Source organism: Malaclemys terrapin, chromosome 3 (assembly GCF_027887155.1).
Source record: "Malaclemys terrapin pileata isolate rMalTer1 chromosome 3, rMalTer1.hap1, whole genome shotgun sequence".
Lineage (NCBI taxonomy): Eukaryota > Metazoa > Chordata > Testudines > Emydidae > Malaclemys > Malaclemys terrapin.
In genome coordinates, this window is record NC_071507.1 from 173,465,923 (window position 1) to 173,489,409 (window position 23,487).

Below are 23,487 nucleotides of genomic sequence, written 5' to 3' on the forward strand. Positions count from 1 at the left end.
GGCCCCTTAATGTGTATGCATTATGACATTTAATTACATTATCCCATCCTTTCCCCTCTTCCCCCCCCACACAGAACCCCTGTGTCATTCAGTGCACAGGTTAGATGTACAAGTGGGCAAAATTCAAGTTGCATGTAAAAGTGACTTTTCCTAGCTTTTGAGCACTTGATTGTGTAACCTAAGTAAATGTTTTTGTATGCAATAGATATAACAAAATAGGCATTTGAGACCAGAGTCCACTTGAATATACAAATGCTAAACTGGACACCCTTATTTAGGTATACAGCTTTGGCAACTGGACCTATAGCATACGGTATATATTTGTGTTGCAGTCTGCATCTACCTCTTTGGACTTCTTATTTTGCCTTACTCATAATAGGTGATATTTACACCAGTATGGAGAGCCCACAGAAAGCCTGTGCACCATTTAATTCCCAGGTTAGCCCTTAAAGTAGGTCTTAAGTGATGCATAGACCTTGTATTGGAATTTAAACCAAAGTAAACAGGATTTAGCCTCACAAAGATCAAATTGGAAAGGTCCAGATAAACATCTAAATTTTGAGATATCATTGGATTTAAATTGAAAACGAAGATTTGCAGTAGTAAATTGTTGTATTCATTGATACATTTGCAGTGAAATGTAGTGAACATGTACTAGTTTTCTTAAAATTACTGGTTTAACTGAAAATGTGTCTTTTCAGTGAAAATTAATTGGAAAAATTAAGAGGGAACTCCAGGCGACCTTTATGTAAGGAAGAAATTCCTTTAAAATTAATTTTAAAAGCACAATATGCTTTTAATATAATCTATTAAAATCAAAGTCTGGAAAGCACCATAGTAAAATACATTTAAAATCACATTTTATTTATTGGGAGGAAAAGGTTTTCAGTAAACTCCCTTGGGATCCTGAAGCCACACATTCAAGTTTGTTTTAATGAGAATATCTGAGTCTAATTTGGACAGCAGCACTTCTACTTTTACAGCTGTTTGTGACATATCTTTTATTCTAAGTGAGGTTTGACTGCAGAGAGACTGATTAAAAAAAAACACAGATGAGGATGGTGCACCCCTTGCTGAATTTTCTCACTTTCTTTACATTAATAGCGAAGGATCCAAATTCTACCTATTCATGCATGCAGATGAAGGCAGAGATTAGACCCCACTGCAAACCTTGTGTAGTCAGCAATGATGACAGAACAAATGACTCTGTTTAAAATGTGTGGGCCAGATTCAGCTCTTGGTTACATAAGTATAAAATTGAAGTAAAACCATTGGCTTCAGTGGAGTTATTTTGGATTTACACTAATGAAACTGAGATCAGAATTTGGTCCTATCACCTTTAAAATTTGGGAGTTTATGGAAGTACAGCCCATGTAAGAGACTGGGAATGTCTTACACACAGTAATAATACACTTTTTGGCTAATTAAAGAGCAGCGTTAAGCTCCAAAAAGAATCCTTTTCAGCCAGAAAGATGGTAGCTGCCATGTACCTTGAACATGAGGGGATTAAAAAGTGGGGGAAAAAAAAATCACTGCAGCAAGTAGTTTACGTGTGCCCAGTGGTTCTCAAACTATTGTACTGGTGACCCCTTTCACATAGCAAGCCTCTGAGTGCGACACCCCCCCCCTTAAATATATAAGCAAGTGTTTTTAATTTATAACACCATTATAAATGCTGGAGGCAAAGCGGGGTTTGGAGTGGAGGCTGACAACTCGCGACCCCCTATGTTATAACCTTGCGACCCCCTGAGGGGTCCCGACCCCCAGTTTGAGAACCCCTGTTCTATACCTTGGGCTGTGATGGCACTCATTGAGGCAGTGGGGAAGGGGGAAAGGGAAGGCTAAATATGACACAAGATAACAAAGAAATTTGTGGTTTCTTACACATGGCCACCCCATCCCTTTAATATTGTTTGTTTAAAGTCCTCTGGGAGAATCCTTCAGTGAAGAAGCCTGTGCTATAAATGTTTATCATTAAGGTTAAGAATCCGTCACGGGTATTTTTAGTAAAAGTCAGGGACAGGTCGTGGGCAATAACCAAAAATTCATGGAAGCCCATGACGAGTCCCTGACTTTTACTAAAAATAGGCTGTGGGGGAATAACAGTTGAGCACTGCTGGGGAGCTGACCTCCGGCAGCTGCTCCAGGCCCGCTGCTGCTCCTGCAGCCCCAGGAGAGCTGACCCAACCCCAGCTGCTGCTTCAGCCCTGGGGCTGTTGCTCCAGCGGCCAGGGGATTGCTGCTACAGAGGTCAACCTGCTCGCCAGCTGCTCTGGCAGTCCCAGGGCTGACTGCTGGCTGCTGCTCTGGCGGCCCTGGGGACTGCTGCGCCGGCAGGTCTGGGGCTGGTTGCTTGCCAGCTGCTCCAGCCCCTCTGCTGCCCCACGGCAGGGGCTGACTGCTGCTGCTCCAGCCCCAGAAGGGCTGACCCAATCCTGGGTTCTGCTTTAACCCTGGGGCCGCTGCTTCGGCGGTCCTGGGATGGACAGCTGCTCCAGCCCTGCCACTTTGGAAGAAGTCCCGGAGATCCCGGAAAGTTACAGCATCACAGAATTGTACCCTTATTTCTCATCATAGGCTTTTCTATGTTGCCAGTCACTTTCACATCTAAGCCCAGGATCCTTGAGTGGAAGAACTGTCTGCGCCACTCCTGCTTTTGGCACTTTGCCAGCAGCACTAGTGAGAGTGGTAGGGTAGAACTGATGCAATTCTACTTGGGTTTTAATTTTTGCTTCTGCTGTGTCCTCAGTGCTGATCATATGCTATTGTCAGGGCAGAGGAGGAAGGGGGAGGGAAAGAATAACTAGCATTCCCAGAAGCAGGAGTAGGATCATTCATGTGCAGCTCCAGCATAGTGTGTCTCGCTATGGTGCAGTTGGAGAAGTAGTGAAACTGAGTAGGATAATGTCAATTATTGCTTTTTGGTGTAATGGAGAAAAGTAATAAAAATACAACAAACAGTTGCTCTTACTCATGTAGGAAATGAAACACCAGAGTTCAAATTAAACTGATGAATTCTCTGAATCATGCGTCTGACCTAGTTTTTAACAGTTAATCTAAACTGTTACATTTTCTGTATCTTCTGTTTGTCTCCCATTATGCTTTGCAAAATCTTTCCTAGTTTATAGTGTTTTCTGAAAGTGAAACCACTGTTCAAGCTCCCTAAGGAATTGAAATTCCATATACAGGTTTAGGGCCCTGTGAAGGTATAAGGGTTATTATTTCTCTGAGGTTAGAGGCCAGCAGGGGGCTGGCTGGCTGATTAGCTCCTCCTGCTGCACCTGCAGGAAAAGACCTGCAGCTTAACTTGCTGATCCTCATAAAAGGAATAGCAGGGAATGGAGGGGAAGAACTGCAATACCTACTAGAGGCTGTAGCTACTGCTGGGAAGAACTGCTCCTAGAAACAAAAATGAACAGAAGGGAGACTGGGGAAATCCTGTTATCAAAAGGCTCTGAGGTAAGAGCCAGGAACTTTGGACTGAGGAACTACAGGGTGTGAGGGACAGACCTTGGAAAGTTTTGATCTTGTTTGTCGAGGGGACTAAAAGAATCATAGAATATCAGGGTTGGAAGGGACTTCAGGAGGTCATCTAGTCCAACCCCCTGCTCAAAGCAGGACCAATCCCCAACTAAACCATCCCAGCCAGGGCTTTGTCAAGTCTGACCTTAAAAACCTCTAAGGAAGGAGATTCCACCACCTCCCTACGTAACCCATTCCAGTGCTTCACCACCCTCCTAGTGAAAAAGTTTTTCCTAATATCCAACCTAAACCTCCCGCACTGCAACTTGAGACCATTACTCCTTGTTCTGTCATCTGGTACCACTGAGAACTGTCTAGATCCGTCCTCTTTGGAACCCCTTTCAGGTAGTTGAAAGCAGTTATCAAATCCCCCCTCATTCTTCTCTTCTGCAGACTAAATAATCCCAGTTCCCTCAGCCTCTTCTCATAAGTCATGTGCTCCAGCCCCCTAATCATTTTTGTTGCCCTCCTCTGGACTCTTGCCAATTTTCCCACATCCTTCTTGTAGTGTGGGGCCCAAAACTGGACACAGTACTCTAGATGAGGCCTTACCAATGCCAAATAGAGGGGAATGATCACATCCCTCGATCTGCTGGCAATGCCCCTACTTATACAGCCCAAAATGCCATTAGCCTTCTTGGCAACAAGGGCACACTGTCGACTCATATCCAGCTTCTTGTCCACTGTAACCCCTAGGTCCTTTTCTGCAGAACTGCTGCCTGGCCACTCGGTCCCTAGTCTGTAGCAGTGCATGGGATTCTTCCGTCCTAAATGCAAGACACAGAAAAAAGAAACCACAACAACTGACCCTGCTGGAAATTGCCTTCCCTGGACTCAGTGAGAAGATTCCAGGTAGAATTCCCCCAGGGACTTTGCTGGCTCAGAAAGAGCAAGCTGGGGTGCAGCTGGAAGAAGGCGTTATAAGACAGGCCCCAATCTTTTACATGCAGTGCCTGTAGATCTGAACCCCTTCCATAAAGAAGGGCCATGGAGGAGATATTCCAAATGATGGTGAATCAACAGCAGGTGGAAAATGAAAGGAATCGCCAGTTCCACAAGGTACTCCTGGCCTCCCAGCAATACTTGCAGGAAGCCTAGCTATCTGAGCTTGAGTGGAACAGACTGTTCCAAGAAGAGATGGGCTGCTTACTCTCATAGCAGCTGGGGGGAGACAGAAACAGCCATGTCTCATCTTGACCAAGATGGGCAGCACTGATGACCCAGAGGCCTACCTGACCACCTTTGAGTGGGCTGGGAGAAGAGTTCCTGGGCAGCGTGGCTGGTCCCATAACTCACCGGTGAGGCCCAAGCAGCATATTGGTCCCTGAGTGTGGATGAAGCACTATCCTATGCAATACAAAAGGCTGCCATCATGGACCACCCTGGTCTTTCTACAGAAGCTTACTGGAAGATATTTTGGTTGGAGACATTCCTTAATGGGGCATGCCCCTGGGCAATAGCTCAGTGGCTCTGGGACTACCCAATGGCTAAAACTAGAGGCCAAGACAGTGGTGGGGCTTATTGACAATATTGGCCTAGAACAATACCCACCTATTCTCTGTATGGTGGTACAAGCCTGGGTTCAATGGTTTTGGCCTGCATCCATGGCAGAGGTGGTCGAGACAACTGAGGGATTCATGGAGACTGAATTACCTACAGCTGGGAAGGCCAGACTCTCGGTCAGCTAGCCACATTTAGAAAGGCAGTGAGAGAGAACCTACCAACCCAGCGAGAGTCTACCAAAATTTTACCCCATCCATGGGACCCTACACCCAGAACAGGGGCCCCAAAGTCCCAGGCTTCCAAGGAACCACCATTGCCCTCCTGTGAATGGCTCTGGTATGTTATCATTGCAGGCAACCTGGGCTCATCCAACAGGGAATGTCGCATGATGGAATGTGACAATATAATAAAGGGGCTAGAGCCAGGGAATTCCAGTCTGGGGACCGAGTGCTCCTACTTCTTCCCAGCTCAGAGAGTGGGGTAGGGACAGACCTGGGAAAGTTTTGATCTTCTTTGTTGAGGAGACTTGGAATAAAAAGAAAAAGAAACCACAACAACTGATCGTGCTGGAAACTACTTTCCCTGGACTCGACGAGAAGGTTCCAGGCTGAGTTCCCCCAGGGAGGGCACTGGCTCAGCAAGAGCCAGCCAGGGTCCAGTTGGAAGAGGGTACTATAAGACAGGCCTCAATCTCTTACAGGCCCAGTCCACCAAACCTTTGCATGAGTGGTCCTTACTCATGTGAGTAGTCCCATTGTGTTTGCAGGAATGATTCCTTAGTGATTTCTGGTTTAGGGCTTTGCCCTTAAAAGGTAATGCTAACCCAGAAATGATTGTTGGAATCAATGTTATAAGTCGAGCACCATGACATCGTTTTATAATTTTTCATTTTATTTTTTGGGAATTACTTGTTTCATTTTATCCATTAAAACTGTTTTATTTTATTATATTTATGTGAATAAAATAACTCAAATGACCGTACATAAATAAAACTAGTGTATAAATCCATGTTTGTGTATACTACATCATTTTATTAAGCACGATTCATTATTCCGTGCCTTCAGGCCTCACCAACCCTATCATAGTTAGTCACCCCAAAATACTCTGGACAGCTCCTGAACACTGGCCATAGCACTTCCCCAAAATAATTCCTGGAGCATATCTTTTAGAAAAAACATCCAGTCTTGATTTTAAAATTGCCAGTGATGGAGAATCCACCATGACTCTTAGTAAATTGTTCCAATGGCATTACGTTCACTAATAAAATTTTACACCTTATTTCCAGTCTGAATTGGTCTAGCTTCAACTTCCAATCTTTGGATTGTGTTATAACTTTGTCTGCTAGATTGAAGAGCCTATTATCAAATATTTGTTCCTCATGTAGGTACTTGAAGAATGTAATCAAGTCACACCTTAACCTTTTCTTTGTTTAAGCTAAATAGATTCAGTTCCTTGAGTCTATCACTATAAGGCATGTTTTCTAATCTTTTAATCATTTTCATAGCTCTTCTCTGAACCCTCTCCAATTTGTCAACATTTTTCTTGAGTTGGACACTAGAACTGGACACAGTATTTCAGCAGGGGTCACATTAGTGTCATATACAGATATAAACTAATCTCTCTACTCCTACTCAAGATTCCCCTGTTTTATGTTTAAGGATTGCCTTTGTCCTTTTGGCCACAGTGTTGCACTGGGCTTTTATGTTCAGCTGATTATCCAGCATGACCTCTAAGTCTTTTTCCGAGTCACTGCTTCCCAGGTTAGAGTTCCCCATCCTGTAAGTATGCCCAGCATTCGTTGTTACTAGATGTATCTCTTTACATTTGGCCATATTAAAAGCATTTATTTTTTGCTTGCACCCATCTTACCAAATGATCCGGATTGCTCTGTCTTAGTGACCTGTCCTCTTCATTATTTACCACTCCCCCAATTTTTATGTAATCTGCAAACTTTATCAGTGATGATTTTATGTTTTCTTCCAGGGCATTGATAAAAATGTTAAATAGCATAGGGCCAAGAAGTGATCCTTGTTGGACCTCATTAGAAATGTACCCATTTGAAGGTTCCCTGCTTACAATTAAATTTTGAGACCTATCTATTAGCCAGCAATTCAATGTGTGCCACATTAATTTTGTATTGTTCTAGTTTTTTAATCAAAATGTCATGTGGTACCAAGTGAAATGCCTTAAAGATGTCAAAATATATTACATTAACACTATTACCTTTATCACCCAAACTGGTAATGTAATAAAGAAAAAAATTCAAATTACTTTGACAGGGTCTATTTTCTATAAACTCATGTTGGCATTCATTGTATTACCTTTCTTTAATTCTGTATTAATCTTTCCATTATTTTGCCAGAAATTGCTGCAGGCTGATAGACCTATAGTTACCCGGGTCGTCTCATTTATCCTTTTAAAATATTGGCACAACAGTTATACCAATGTTGTTAAACTGATATAGTTATGCTGGTGGTATCCCCAGGTGGACACACTTATCCCAGAATAAGAGTGCGGGTTTTTTGGTTTAGCTTAAACCCCTTCCAAAGTGACACAAGCTAAACTGAAAAAAGGCACTTTCATGCTCGAGTGTCCACATAGGGAGTTGTTATGTTGTAATTATATTGGTTTAAATTCACACCTTAGCTTATAACTTTATTGTGTAGACAAGCATTTCTGGGCCTCAATTGTCCTTCTCTAAAATGGCTGTAGTAGCGCTTCCCTGTCTTACTAGGATTTTGGGAACATAAACACATTAAAGACTGTGAAGGTGTCAGATACTTTGGTAATGGGTGCCATATAAGAACTTAAAATGGATAGTGGGAGTAATGGTAGTAAACACTGTACCAGGTAATAAGAGTTGGCAAGATGAGGACTATTGTTTGTATTATTACAACACAAGCAACAAAACATGCTTGATATTTCTCAATGTTTTACCTGAAAAACTTCAAAATTGAGTACAGTCCATTATTGGCAATATCTTAAGGGGAAGGGGCACACTTGTGAATCCTACTGCACTAAATTAAATGTTAATAGGTGAGGAGCAGTCACAAGTGGTTCCTGATGTGTTATAGAACAGTTAACCGAGAACATTGTATCAAAATATGCAAACAGACTGCCAGTCAGTCATACAGAAGATCGTTCCATAGTTTTATTGGTCAATGATATTAATAAATATGCTTTGATGATTGTGTGTGTATGTGTAAGTAAGTATACTGCTATGGTCTGCACATTGAATCAGTTTTTGTCTTTTTTGTCTTTTCACTAACCTATGGAAGAAAAGAGCCAACTTCTGCAATGGTTTCTAATTCTAACCATCAGAGGGGTGAGGTTCTGGAACAGTCTCCCAATAGGAGTTGGGGGTGGGGGGGGGGGGGAGGGCAACTTAACTTGTTTTAAGAGAGAGCTGAACAAATTTATGAGTGTGATTGTATGATGCGGTTGCTTGAGATGGTAGAAGGCAGGGACCAGCAGCCCTGGGCTCACTTCCAGTTTGTGTCTTGTGTCTTTATCTCTTATGTCTGTGTGTATGTGTATGTATATGTGTATATATATGTTTAATTTCCTTCCTCTAAAGGATGCATCAGGGATGGCCATGGCTGGAGATGAGTCTCGGGGTGGGGGAGGCATGGCTCTGAGGTGGCACCAAGAATTCTCTCTCTCAGGTGCGTGGCTGGCTGATTCTTGCTCATATACTTAGGGTCTAACTGATCGTCATATGTTGGATCTGGACAGAATCTTCCCCCAGGTCAGATTGGCCATGGTCTTGGGATTTTTTTCACCTGCCTCTGCAGATGTGGGTCACTTGCCAGAATTATCTGGGTATATCTCATTTAATCATTTCCCTGCCATTGTGGGGGCCTTGATCACGGGTGCACATTGGTTCCTCATGTTCACTGCCTGTGGACGTAATAGTCTAGTCTCCTATAGTCTATAATACTTCGGTCTAATTTTGGCTATTGGGTTTAGTAGTGTTGTAGCCTTTGATATACAGGAGGGTAGTCTAAATGATCCGGTGGTCTCTTTTGGACTTAAACTCTATGGCTCTGTGACTTTCTAACATTTGAACCTGGGTCTGCCACGTATATATCTGAGCAGCACTTTTAAGATTAAAATGTTTTAAACATCCTGCATAATGTGTTTTATTTTTCTTGCAGATTAAACCAGTAGTTCATAGTAAAATACGTGTGCCTTCCAGGTGGCAATTGATCAGTAATAAGCCACGTAATATCAAGTAAGTATGTTGTGAATCAAAACTCTAGATTTGGTTTTAAATATTCTGCACCTATAATATATACAAAACTCCATATGTCTAGTTCAGTGGAAAGAGAAGTGTTTATAATACATTTCAGGTAAAACAAACATAATTTGAAAGAGCAAATTCAGTCTTGATTTACGCTCCTATTAATTTAAGTGTAGTTTATATCATGTGTGAGCCAGAGCAAAATTTGGCTCCCTCTGTCATTGTAGAGGGAGGGAGGGGCAAGAGAGAGGGCATTGCATTCATTATAATTATATTGATTGAATTTTTTGGCATAAACTATTTTTTGGAAAAAAATTACATATTCTAGGGAATTACGTGATGTAGCTTTTTTGTGTCTCAGATAATATTGTAAAAGGACACTTTAGGTGAAAGTCGTATTTAAAAAAAACAATCTGTATTAGAATCACTAAAATAGATTTTTAAAACAGTGAATTGCCATGAATGGAGGGATCAAAAATAAGCAGATTCTCATGGGGGTACAAAAGGAGGGAGTTGCAAAGGGATGGTCACACTTGATATTGGTCTGTGATGAAATATACTGCCCTCCATATGTTGTTGATAAGGAAGCGTGTTGTATGGCTGCACTACCTCCAATACAAGTTTGATGCTCTGCAGGCAGTGGAAGCAGTGCAGTTGTTGCACAAGAAATGGGGAAGGAAACACTGGATGTGGAGGAGAAGAGCCAAAAATGCGTTGTGCTTTAACATATGATGCCACTTTAAGTTTCATTTGAGAGAACTACAGTGGTAATACTCATAGGTTATTTAAAGTGATGAGCATTCCAAGAAGAGCCCTTTTCAAAGTTTTATGTATTTTATTTACTTATTTTTTTTCAACTTTTAAAATGTCCATTGTTCCTACTGGATGCATGTACAAATATTTAAGTTACAAGAAGTCACAAAATCCAAAAGACAATAAGATTATCTGAATCCCAATTAATCATTCAGCCTCTGCCATCAACCCTGCCAACAACTTATCTTTCCTAGTTGAAGCTTTGGAAAAATAAATAAGGTTGCACCAGACCTAAAGTTAACAGATTTGGGCTCTTGCAAATGTAGAATTCATTTTACACCTCCATTTGAGGATCCTGCTCTAAGAATGGCCTGCCTTCTATACTCCATGCAATTAAATAAAGAGGTGTTTTTTAGTCCAGGAGTTTTGTATAATCTCAGCTGTTATGGTATCATGTGGGGAAAGAGGTGGTGTCTGATGTAATCATGATCCAATCCATTCAAGACTTTTGAGGTTAAAACCAATAACTTTTAAATTGCACCCAGAAGTAAATAGGAAGCCAGTGCAGTTTTCAGAATCCAAAGGTATTGTGCTTCTGGTGAGAAATGTAACTAACAGGCCAGTGCTGAAATGTTTAATCTTCCATAGCCTTAAAGCAGTTTAAAATAATGTCAGCGTCAAACTCAAAAAGAGTCGAGATTCAAAAATGTAGACTAAAGAGTATTTATGACATCACGTACGATTTGACTAGCTTCTTTAAAGAAAGGAAGAGGGTTTTTATTTATATACATAACTCTCAAATACTGGATGTTTTCCATGAGTAAATTAAAATAACTGAACTTAGAGATAAAAAAGATCCATTAGGTCATCTAGTCCATTCCCATGACAGTCATGGCTTGCTCCCTACAATATGTTTTCTAGTGCTTTGTCTAATCTGGTTTTAAATGTTTGGACCCTCCAAATCATCTGTTAGGGGATTATTCTACAGTTTGATATTTCTCACCGACAGGCACTTTTTCCTTTGTGTAGGCTATTTTGTTCTTAATTTTATTCTATAAAAATTACATCATTAACATAGTTCAGAAAATAATGGAATTTAAAATGTACCATAGCAACACTTTTTTTGTAAATCAAATTCACTGTTTTAATGCATGATCTCTGTGTTTTATATTAATTTTACTGAAAATTCCACTAGATGGCCCCAAATATCTTCCAAACCAAGCCTTCATTATTTTAAAATATTGTTTTAAAGTGGCATCCAGACACAAATATTTGCTCTTGGCTGAAATTTGACATACTGTACTATTCAGCTCAGGAATTATGATTATTATTATTTTTTATACTTTTTACGAGTAGTGTTCATGTTCATGTGTTCATGGGAAGCATTGACCATACAACAGTATTAACTGATACAGGGAGTGGTACTATGGTACAGGTAACTTCAGTGTGTATTTACAAAATATAGTGCACAGATGCTCTTGAGGAAAATTAAAAGTCAAAGGGATGGGTGGAAGCCCAAGTGCATAGGGTATTTAAAGCTGAACTGAACAAAGCACTTATAAATTCATAATTGGCAGTTAATTTTTACAGTGTTCAGATATGTGCTAGGTGCCCTGAATTACATGTAACTAGTACCTGGCCCCTGTTTCAAGTGACATTTAATCTAAGTTCCCATGTGATGTAATAAAACAATGTTGGGATGAGGAAGGAGAAACATAAAGGTAGATTCTCACGGGCATTGCAACAGCTTTTCACCATTTGGGTAGCATAAAGTGGCTGAATTCCAGCCATAGCTGGCTAGTGGAGAACTCTCCTTGCATAGCAAAATTCTCTGCTGACATACAGCTGGCAGAGCTGGCTCCTTTCCCAGCCCTCTCCTCTTGCCCCAATGTAGGGGCAAGTCTCCAAAATGCTACATTCATTTTGCACAGATGCAAAGTCAATTATGGACCTTACAAGAATGGTGGGAGTTAGAGCAGGCTCTCAGCTACTATATATTGGTGTAGGATCTGGAAGCTGTAACTGGTGAAGACGCTCTGAGCTGATGGGAGAGAGCTCTCTCATTGACTTAATTACTCCACCTCTGCAAGAGGTGATAGCTATGTTCTCCCACCGACATAGCACTATCTACACCGGCACTTAGGTTGGTGTAACTTGTGTCGCTCAGGGGTGTGGATTATTCACACTCCTGAGTGACTTAAGTTATACCGAAGTAAGTGGTAGTGTAGACAAGCCCTGAGTTGAAAAGGAACAAAAGAAGGGAAGAGGAAAAAGGGAAAAGGAAACATGGTTTTAATAGGACTAACATTTATGGAGCTGGTATTACTGTGAGTGAGAGTCGCAGCATATGACCCTGAACATTCAGTTGCTACATAAAGGCCATATACTATCTGTGATCTTTATGCTAACTTCTGCTCTTGGGTAAATCTGCTTTTACGTAGTAAACAGTCCCAAGTGTATAGTCCAGTCCAACAACTATACCTACAAATGGAAGGAGGAGTTTGACAGCCCTGTTTTAGGGCTTTTGTGAAGGCTGCAGTCACCTGATGCCAAGTCTTGTGTAGAACCTACCACATGGTTATAGCCTGGTTCTGCTTCATGCAGTTTTGGCATTTTGGATGTGCCGTACCATGCTAAGCAGAACCAGGTAGGTAGCACAGTTTGGTGCTTCAGTGTAGGCAGGTCCACAAAAAATGTACTCAGTTTTGGATTGTTGCACTACTCATTTTTGTTAATGGGATAAAATCTCATTAGAATGTTAGTGGCATCATGAAGAGTAATAAGGAAATAATAAAACCTATTCAGACATTGTTCAAATCACCACCTGTGCTTTATAGAGACGAGAGGGTCAGGTTGACTAGTAGACCAGTCTTACTCTTTTTAATTTAGCCGGTTTGAAGCAGAGAGGTGCTCTCTCTCCACTCCCTGGTTTAGCCAAGCTGTGCTCCCCCACAGCTGGTCTTCCCCCTTGGTGAGGAGGTCAAAACTTTTCCTCCTGTTTCAATCTACTTTGGACTGCAGGATCCCTCACCCTTTCTAGGGAGATAAACCCTATTATCTCCTTGAAATTGCTCCCCATGTAATCAGCACAAGGGTTTGGGGGTGGGATAGCAGAAACTGCTTGTTCTTCTGAGAGAAAAGAACACCTATGCCTCAAAAAAATCTGGATGGAGTGTGTGGAGGTAGGGAGAAATATCAATGTACTAATATGTGGCTATTCAGGGGAAACAGGAGGGAGCTCATTTCACACTGTATATGTGTGACCTTGACTGCCCCCTCCTCCATCACCAAAGGAGCACATCCTCTGTCATTCCACAGAGTTTCTGTCCATTTTGTGTGGTAGGGATGCTGCTTTTCTGCATGTGAAGAAGCACAAATGCTCCTTCCCCTCTATAGCAAAATGTTCTAGGGCTGCTGGAGTTACTGGAAGCTGCACCAAGAGCCTGAACATTCTCTGCAGTCAGCCAGTGCTTACTCTTGGACCTGTCCCCTGCTGCTGATATAAAATACCACCCTCCCAGCAGAGGGTGAGGCTACTTTTGTAGAGGGGCCTATAGGGCTGATGGCCCAAATAGCAAAATTATTTTTAGAGAGACCAATACTGCTCTATTATTTACTGTGACTCCTAAGAAGTGAGGTGAGCCAAAAAGTGATTCCAGCCACTCTTAAAGGTTGAGTAGGAACAGCTTTCTAATATGGGCAGCAGTGAAGAAATCAATTGATTCTATTATCGCTTTTAAAGGATTGTACATTATTTCCTCTGGGATTTGTGAGGACATCTTTGGACAATATGGAGAGAAAGTAATTGAATTTTCAAGGGCTATATTCTTCTTGGCTTCTCCAAGTGGACATATTTCACTGACTCTCCCATCATGTCAGACAGAAACATATTAAAGGATACAATTCTGTCTTTATGGATGAGTTTTCATGTTTTATGAAATGGACTAAGATTTAAAACTTATTATTGAAATCTACATGGCTACACTACTAATGATCCAGATTACATAAAGTTGTCAACTGATATTTTTAGTTTTTTTGTCTGTCTTTCACTACTGAAAAAATATGGCTTCTTTTGTCTTTTGGCAGTGTTTTCACAAATGGAGATATGCTTATACCACCTATAAAATTTATCATACCCAGGTTTACTCTGAAAAACTGGAATTGCGTCCTTGCACTAATAAATGAAAAAATCTTTCCTCGCTCCGGTGGTGTTCATAGGTAAGAGTACAACTGGTAATTTAATACAGCTAACAAAAGTCCTGAGTCTGGCAATTTAGGATTCTTTTTGTATTCATATGCCACACCAGTTATTAATGACAATCTAATATTTTGATTGGTTATGTATGAAAGAAAACGGAATATCCAGGGCAGGACTTTTTCAGGTTTCTGAGAATTTGTGTTTCCTATTGCATTTAGTTCAGTACCTTTTTATATATCTATATTTAATAAATGTTCATAGCAATTGGTTTGGTTCATCAGGACACCATTTTATGTACCTTTTTGCTTTAAAAACCTGGTGTTCTGTATTTAGTACAGGCATTAATGGAGAAGATTACAAGAGTAACATAAAAGACATCTTTTCTACTCTTGAAAAGGAACAGTCTTTATGGAAGGGCTGGGGTCAGGAAGATAAAATGGACTAGTGTTAACATAGTTGTGAAGATGAGATTAACCTATGCTTTAAGTGTGAAATAGTGGGTCAAATTTATAACTGGTGTAACTTCAGCTGATTTCCTGTTTGGCTAAGGTTGTTGTTGTTTTATTAGTAACTGTTTATTTTTGGTAGTGATTGGAGTGTGCTATGTGGTTTCGAAGCAGAAAAGAAGGCACGAAGGAAGGGAGAAAAGAAGACAAATCATACCCTGAGGAGCTTGCAGTGTATAGATAGACGAATGAGGGCGAAAGGAAGGGGTTCAACATATATGCCCAACTTAGATTTTTTTGGGTTCAAAGCTCTTGGATGCCCTTCAGATTAATGGGAAGTTTATTTTCTTTTCTGCTCACAGATCCTCTCCTTAGAATTTAAATAAAATGTCCACACCATGGGCAGACTTCTGTCCCTTCCTCAACGTAGCAGTTCAGAGACAATCCATACTGTTCAAAGCACCCACTTAGGCCTGGTCCACACTAACCCCCCACTTCGAACTAAGATACGCAACTTCAGCTACGTGAATAACGTAGCTGAAGTCTAAGTACCTTAGTTCGAACTTACCACGGGTCCAGACGCGGCAGGCAGGCTCCCCTGTCGACTCCGCGTACTCCTCTCGTGGAGCAGGCGTACCGGTGTCAACGGCGAGCACTTCCGGGATTGATTTATCGTGTCTAGACAAGATGCGATAAATCGAACCCAGAAGATCGATTGCTTACTGCCGGACCCGGAGGTAAGTATAGACGTACCCTTAGGAAACAGCTTTAAACTGTGAAACCATTCTAATGGTTACACCAGAAAATATATTATATCCTCACATATGGTAATTCAAAAATGGCTCAACCATTCTTTCTCAAATTTTCCGGGAAAATGTCCCATTAGGTTAAGCGTGTAAAGTTTTGGCACTGTAAGCAGTTTCATTCAGTGCCTCCTGGTGTCAGAGCATGGTATTGCAGGGTCTTTGCCTCTAGTGCCTTCTGTTGATCTTTTGGCTCTGTTCAGCCTGTTTCTCTTCACACCTACCTCTCTTGCTAAGTCATGTCTAGTCTGGACCCCCTTCAGGGATAACAAAAATCCAAACAAAAGTTCACATAAACAAAAAGTTAAGACTCACAGACTTTAAGGCCAGAAGGGACCATCATAATCATAGTCATTGCAGGCCACAGCACCTCACCCACACTCTCCTCTAATAGGCCCATAACTTCTGGTTGAGTTACTGAAGTCCTCAAATCTTGGTTTAAAGACTTCAGGCTACAGAGAATCCATCATTCACTCTAGTTCAAACCAGCACGTGACCCTATGCTGCAGAGGAAGGGGAACCCCAGAACCCTCCCCCCAGGATCTCTGCAAATCTGACCTGGGAGAAAACTCCTTCACAATCCCAAATATAGTGATTAGTTAGACCCTGGAAAAGAATTCTTTGGTAACTCTCCATCTCACTTCTCATCTCTGACTGCTGGAGATATTTGCTAATAGAAGTTGCATATGCCATTGTAGGTAGTCTCATACCATCCCCTCATAAACCTATCAAGGTCAGTCTTAAAACAAGTGAGGCTTTTTGTCCCCAATACTCCCCTTAGAAGGCTGTTCCAGAACTTCATTTCTTTGATGGTTAGAAACCTTTGTCTAATGTCAAGCCTAAACTTATTGATGGCCAGTTTATATTCATTTGTTCTTGTGCCAACATTGCCCCTTAACTTAAAAACTCCTCTCCCTTGCTGGTGTTTTTTCCTCTGATGTATTTATAGAAAGCAATCATATTTCCCCTCATCCTTCATTTTGATTAGGCCAAACAAGCCAAGTTCCTTAAGTCTCTTCTTGTAAGGTAGGTAGGTTCTCCATTCCTCTGATGACCGTAGTAGCTCTTCTCTGCACTGGTTCCAGTTTGAATTAATCTTTCTTAAACATGGGATCCCAGAATTGCACACAGTTTTCCAGATGAGGCTCACCAGTGCTTTGTGTAGTGGTAATAACACTTCCCTATCTTTGCTGGAAATACCTTGTCTGATGCATCCTAGAATTGCATTAGCCTTTTTTTATGGCCACATCATATTGACGGCTCACAGTCATATTGTGTTCAACCAATAGACCCAAGTCTTTTCCCTACTCTGTTGCTTCTAGATGATCTGTCCCAAGCTTTTAGCAAGAATTCTTAGACCTTCCTTGGGCTCCTCTTCAGCCTACTGTCCGGACTCTCTTCCCATCCCTTCTTCCAGACACTACTTCAGGGACTTCCACAGAAGGCCAGGTGTGGTTCCTCCTGCAAATAGTCTTCTCAGCCCTTTCATGAGGCCTAGATGTTTCAGGCTGTTACCTGATCCCAGTTAGTTCTTCCCCTTCTGACTAAGATGCTGTTGATTATTATGGAGGTGGGCTGATGGAACAGTCTAGCTAGCGCCATGCCTCTTGACCCATAAAGGAACAGGTCAACCTACTACAAGCCTAAAATGGAAATGTTTGTCAAAGATATAAACAACTGAAAAATCTATAACTGGTCTGTTTTCTCCATTACCTTATTTACACTTCTGTTCATATGTCAGGAAGTGTGCATATTCAGATTTAGTCCGTACTCACTACAGTATTTCAGATATTCATAACCACAAATTAAAAACTTTTTTTTCTGTTAGCAAATGCACTATTCACAGAGGACTAATTCCATGCTAACTTTGAGTTTTCTGCACCATAATTTTGAAGTCTGAGGTCCATACACAAAAATATGTGCAGGTTTGTGCCTTTTGATTTTGACATCCACCTATCTGCGACTGGAAATCCTGATTTGCACATATTGCAGTAATTGTATGCAAAAATGTAGGTGAACAAATTAATGCACTTTTTTGCAATGGAACTTGGGCCTCTACCTTTAAAACTAGAGTGCAAATCTTCAATAATTTCCAGTCCCTCAATTCCCATTGGCTCAGTTCCTTGCAAGAGGTTCCAGCACCTTCGGGGAAGTAACTTGTGGCCCTCAAGGTTCAGCTGTTTTTGTGTTACAGTATGTGCATGAAAAAAATCTTGGTCAGAATGCATGTCATTTTCCCCATCTTATTATAGCTCTAAACTGACTAAATGGATTTTCCCCTGTTTCTATAGGAAAACCCAACGTTCAGAGACAAAGCATGGATATGTTCAGCCAAAACATGACATTTTTAGAAAATTTGACCAGCTCCTCAGCTGGTGAAATTGGGCATAGCTCCACTTAGCTACACCCATTTACATCAGCCGAGTATCTTGTCCATTGTGTCTTCATTTAATAGAAACCAGTTGCAACCTTAACTATAGCTTTTGCTTTATAATTGTAGCTGTTTCCTTTTCTATTGCATCATCACCATCATGGCAGAGCCCAAAGGGACATGGCCTTCTTGCATATCAAGTGCCACTTGGATTGATCTCTGGCTGCATCCCTAACCTGAACTGACTGAATATGTCCATTACTGGCAAACTTGTCATTCCATAGCAGCATTCCTTGATATATGCACTTTGGAATTCAGTGGTCTTCCATTCTAATGATATGTTCATACCAAGAAAGCTGCTGAAACTGAACCAGAACTGATGGAGGTGATTGCTGGGTTTGGCTTCAAATATCCTAATTTCTGATCTTGTTCTGCCACTTGATATGAAGCAGCTGACAAGAACTGAAAATGTCAATCCAGTGTTTTTCAGCTTTCCTCAATTCCCATGTTTCATTGCAATGCTGATTTGCAACTTCATAGCAAGCTTAATGTCACAGTGACTCCAAGAGGTTGCTGAAGGGTCCAAAACATGTCACCGGATGCTGCTTCTATAAGGCTATGGCTACACTGGCGCTTTACAGCGCTGCAACTTTCTCGCTCATGGGTGTGTAAAAACACTCCCCTGAGCGCAGCAAGTTACAGCGCTGTAAAGCGCCAGTGTAAACAGTGCCCCAGCACTGGGAGCCGCTCTCCCAGCACAGTAAGCTATCCCCTTGTGGAGGTGGAGTACCTGCAATGCTCTCTCCCAGCACTGGCATGCAACCACACTCACACCTCAAAGCGCTGCCGCGGGAGCGCTCCCATGGCAGCGCTTTGAAGTTTCAAGTGTAGCCACAGCCTAAGTGTCTATATCTTTTGAACATCCTCTAGCGCTATGTATGGTGCTTCCAAATATATAAAATATCTCTCTTATTTTATAAATATTTAATTTGCTTTCTAAGACTTAGCAATAAAATGTTGAATTGTCCTCCAGTATTAAAATAGTTACTTAATTTATGTGTATAATTCCTCTGTTCTCTGGAATCACAGCTGTGTGGGGCATTGAAAAAACCCTGAAATTTGCACTGCAAGTCTAAGTATTGCATTATACTCTATTCATTGTTATTTCATAATCTTTATTTCAATTTCTTTTGCTTAAGGCTGTACACATTGGATGGTCATGCTGTACGTAACTCAGATGGCTTAGAAGATAATCATTATTATGTTGCAGTGGGCAAAGAGAAGTTTAAATCTTTGCCATACTGGCGTTCTTCCAGAGTTTCACCAGAAGTTCAGCGGTAAGATCTTTCTTAATGTAATCTTAATTTGGAGGGCTTGATCATGCAAGATGCTGAGGACTTTGACAGTGAACCAGCAAAGAATTTAAACATGTGCTTAATTTTAAGCATATGAGTTGTCCCATAGGACTTCAGAGTTTGGCTAGTTCAGAGTCAGAGTGCTCAGTGGGATTAAAGTCCATCATTATCGTTTCTGACAGATAGTTTTTTGGATTTTCTGGATTCAATGCATTGTCTCATATTTCTTAGTTTGACTGTTGTACCAGTAACATTCATTTCACTGACAACGAGGAGTCCGGTGGCACCTTAAAGACTAACAGATTTATTTGGGCGTAAGCTTTCATGGGTAAAAAGCCCACTTCTTCAGATGCATGGAAGAAGTGGGTTTTTTACCCATGAAAGCTTATACCCAAATAAATCTGTTAGTCTTTAAGGTGCCACTGGACTCCTCGTTGTTTTTTCTGGATACAGACTAACACGGCTACCCCTCTGATACTTGGATTCATTTCACTGAAGTGTTTCAGTCCTTGTCAGTGTTTCTTTGTTTTGTTTTTAAATATTGAAGGCAAATGGTGACCTGACCTTGTTAATGTTCGTAGTGACTGCTGTCATTGCTACTTTGTAGATTATCTAACATATAATAGTAAAGTCAGGGCATGTGCCGCCTTTGGGAAACTGAGACATGTTTCTGCATAACCATCCTTATGCAGCTTCACCATTAAAAGATCTGCCATTTCTATACTGGCATATATTGGCATTTATTTCTGCAACAAATGTTTGCCAAAGAGTTATTGTATGTGATACTTTTAAAACACCCTTTCATAGTGCACATTGTTATTGTGATGTATTCTCTGAATTTCTTAAATTCTGTGTATTTTAAATCACAACCTTAGAACTGCATTCTCACACTCTCTCTCACACACACACACACATATATATTACATTGCATTTTCTTATTACTTAAACACAGTTATCATTCATATCTAAGATGTATTTTCAATTACTGTTCCAGAGTGTTATTGCTGAATCTTTTACTTTTTTAAAATAAAACCTAAAAGTATAATTTTATTGAATTTAATTATTAAATTGGTTTCTTTCTTGGAATTTCTACGAACTGCTTTCTAGACTGTAGAAGATGTCTGTTAAAAGGCACCGACAAAGGCATTGCTGAACAGTGACTAGTTTTCACGTCTTTCAGGAATTGCTGAGTTAAGCAGTTTCTGTAAAGTGTCTCTATGGGATGTGTGTTGTTGACTGCTCTGAACTGATTGCTATATTGAAAATACGGTTGAAGTATCAGGCAATATTTGTGGGTTTTCTAGCGATCTTTGCTAAAGCTATTTTTCTGTCAAGTTTTTTAATGGTCATTATTATCAAGAGAAGAAAAATATCCATCATTTTCTCTCGGATAGTGGAACTGGATGCATGGTTCAGACTGTTAATCTTATTCATATCTGGTATGTTATAGCTTCTGCTTTTTTGTTTTTGTTGTCCTTTCAACTTCATTTTTATTTTTATACTTCACAAAAATACTACAGGCATTATTTTGAAATGACTAATTAATCTGCCGAATGCATGGATTCTCACTTTTTTTCTGTAAATTGCCTTTTGTATATAAAGTGCTTCATATCGGTTTGATATTAGAAAATTGCTATTTTTAGTGGGCTTGTTCTTACCAAGCTTTCTTTTATTAGTTTTTGAACTAATGTCGTGAATGTTAGAACCTAGACCCAGTAGGAGTATAATTGATGTTAAGTTACATGTATCTTTTGGTAGTTTTGTAATTTTGAAATATACAAGGGCGTAATAAATTTTTTTACAGTATAATGTAAAATGAGAGCTCTAAATATTAGCTTCCCCAAAAACCCTAATAGTGAAATTCAGCCCTGGTGGAGATAGACAGCTCAAGGTTCTCCACTTTGCAGAATTCATCTTTGGGAGCACTCACCCATGAGGGTCTCCGTGCTGGTCAGATGTGGTAAATTCTCTTTGTAGCGATAGTCACAGTCTATAAAAATATATTTGGTTGATTGGTCACTGAAATACAAATTAGGTGGTGGACCTCTGCATTTTGAGTCTGTCAACTTAATATCTTTCTTTCAGACCTTAAATTGGATACACAAGAGAAGTTTCAGCTTCCGTTTCAGTCTATTGCTCTTGCTTTTTTGGGAATCGTTTGAGACTCCATTAAGTTAGCAGCCTTCCTCCTATTTCTGGGAAGTTGTTTATCCAGCATTCAGATTTCTTTCAAATGACTGTGTTGTATTAGAATGTTAGAGCTCATAACAGGGTTAATCCTAATAGATTTGGCCTATGTACAGTATGCACACATTTCATTAGTTTATGCCCACATCATTTTTCTTCTTCCAGGAGAAATTGCTTGATCAAGACTATTCATCTTTTTCCAGCTGTAGTGAAATCAGTTAAGTGGTGGGTTCAGCTAATTAAATACATGGTAGGATTCCACTATATCAACATTTCTCTAAGGTGATGGGCAGTTCCAATACTACAAATCATTTGCTTGGTATCATTTGCTTGGTACTTTATTGCCAGTGCTCTGATACGGGTGATAAACACAATAAACAACTTTGATCATCTCATCATTCATAAGCGGTTATAGTTGAAATGTAAATGATAGATGATCAGGCATCTGCTGTTCTGGAAATTCTGGTGGCAATCTCTGAATCCTCCCACCTGTTTATATAAATATTGTGCTTGAGTTATTGTAGTCTCAATCTGTGAATCCAGCTCATCTTTACTTGAACTGTAAGAAGTCTTTATAGAAAATGGTCAGTGTTTTGAATTTCACCTGAAATTGAATTGGCAAACAGCACAGAATATGGAGCACAGAGATACTGTGGCTATCAGAATGGGGACCGGAATATACTCTTCTAGCAAAGGCTGCTTAATGATTTTGAAGAGTAGACGCACACAGACATTACAGTGGCCTAACCTTGATGTGACAATTGCAGTGATAATTGTAGCAAGGATTGCATCTGTGATGAAAGGATGCAATCTTTTGTTGAAGAAGAAATAATCAATTTCTGGTAACCCACTGTTATCAGGAGCAGAAATTACATCAGTAAAATCCTGAGATTGCAAACCACTTCGAAAATTTGTAGACAGAGGCCCTCATTTTCAGGTATTGCAGCAACCTCTGCCAACTCCAATTCTCGCTGCCAAAACCCCCTTATCTCATCTGAACTGACTCTAGTTTCACCAAGGTTCTTATCTCAGCCAGATACTGAGAACACAGGGAAACAGTCATGTTCAGGGCTGATATAACTCAGCTGTAAGCATCCTTTACATCAGCATATTCATAACACTGTAAACCATAATGCCTTGCAGTCTTCCCCAGTTGCTTTAAATATACATTGAGTAAAAGGGGTCACAACAAGATTTTCAAACTGTATGAGACTTCACAAGTGATAACACTCATGGAGGATCTGCCCAACTCAGACGACCGGGCTTTCCCAAAAGGAATGTGTAATCACTTTAATAGCTCTGTCCACTCATTCCTAAATGTGAGTTCTCTTGAAGCCAAGAAATTCCTTATCTATAAAGCCTCTTCTCTTAAGCGTATACTTGCTTAGATGGGTTGTATCTGGTAGATTGCTTCTTGTTTCTTTGTGTATTGGATTTCATTGACAAGTCTGGGTTGAAGACTAATCCATCAAAACTCACCTAGAATTGATCTTGTAACTATTGAAGTTCTCCCTGTGAATCATAGGTCAAGGCACTTTCTAAAAGGCCTTGGACATATTTATCTACCAGTTTGGCTTCTGTGCATGATTTGGATCTAATTTAGACTTGAATGAGTTAGAAGATCCTCCCTCTGAGCCTATTAATGATTGTCATTTGCATTTCATATTCTTTATTTGAGGCAATTACATTGACTAGATGGGGAAGTGAGCTTCAAGCCCTCATAGGCCTTTTTGTTTTTTTCTGAAGACAAGGTAGGTAGTAGGGCCCATACAAAGCCTGTTGTTGGCAATGGGAGTCTTATTTTTATATGAACCAATTTCCCCCCTCTTCTAGTGTTCATTCCCAAATCTAATCTCTCCAGTGTGAAGCTGTTTATCATAAGATTGGTGTCAAATGAGCTCTTTGCTGCTACACTGATGATTTGAGGGACTTTTACCAATCCCCTCGTCTCCTTTTGACTTATATTGGGTTAAAGCTGAGGGAAACTCATTTTCAAGCAACACTTGTCAGAGTGGATAGTTGAATGGACTTCCATTTGCCTTGATTTAGCTCAGATGCCTGTTCTTAAAGGTCAGTGAACTTATTTTACTGGAATGCTTCTTGTGC

The 23,487-nt window shown here is 40.5% G+C and overlaps 1 protein-coding gene across 3 annotated transcripts in view; it reads left to right on the forward strand.

Annotated features, from left to right (window-relative positions):
* DCDC2C (doublecortin domain containing 2C) overlaps positions 1–23,487 on the forward strand; it is a 104,898-nt gene that overhangs the window by 11,415 nt on the left and 69,996 nt on the right. For 2 of the 3 annotated variants that reach the window (XM_054023457.1, XM_054023458.1), the window contains exons 3-5: positions 9,183–9,259; positions 14,108–14,239; positions 19,039–19,176. In XM_054023457.1, coding sequence (XP_053879432.1) covers positions 9,183–9,259; positions 14,108–14,239; positions 19,039–19,176 — 347 coding nt within the window. The remainder of the gene's footprint in view (positions 1–9,182; positions 9,260–14,107; positions 14,240–19,038; positions 19,177–23,487) is intronic. The other variant, XM_054023459.1, reaches the window with a different exon arrangement.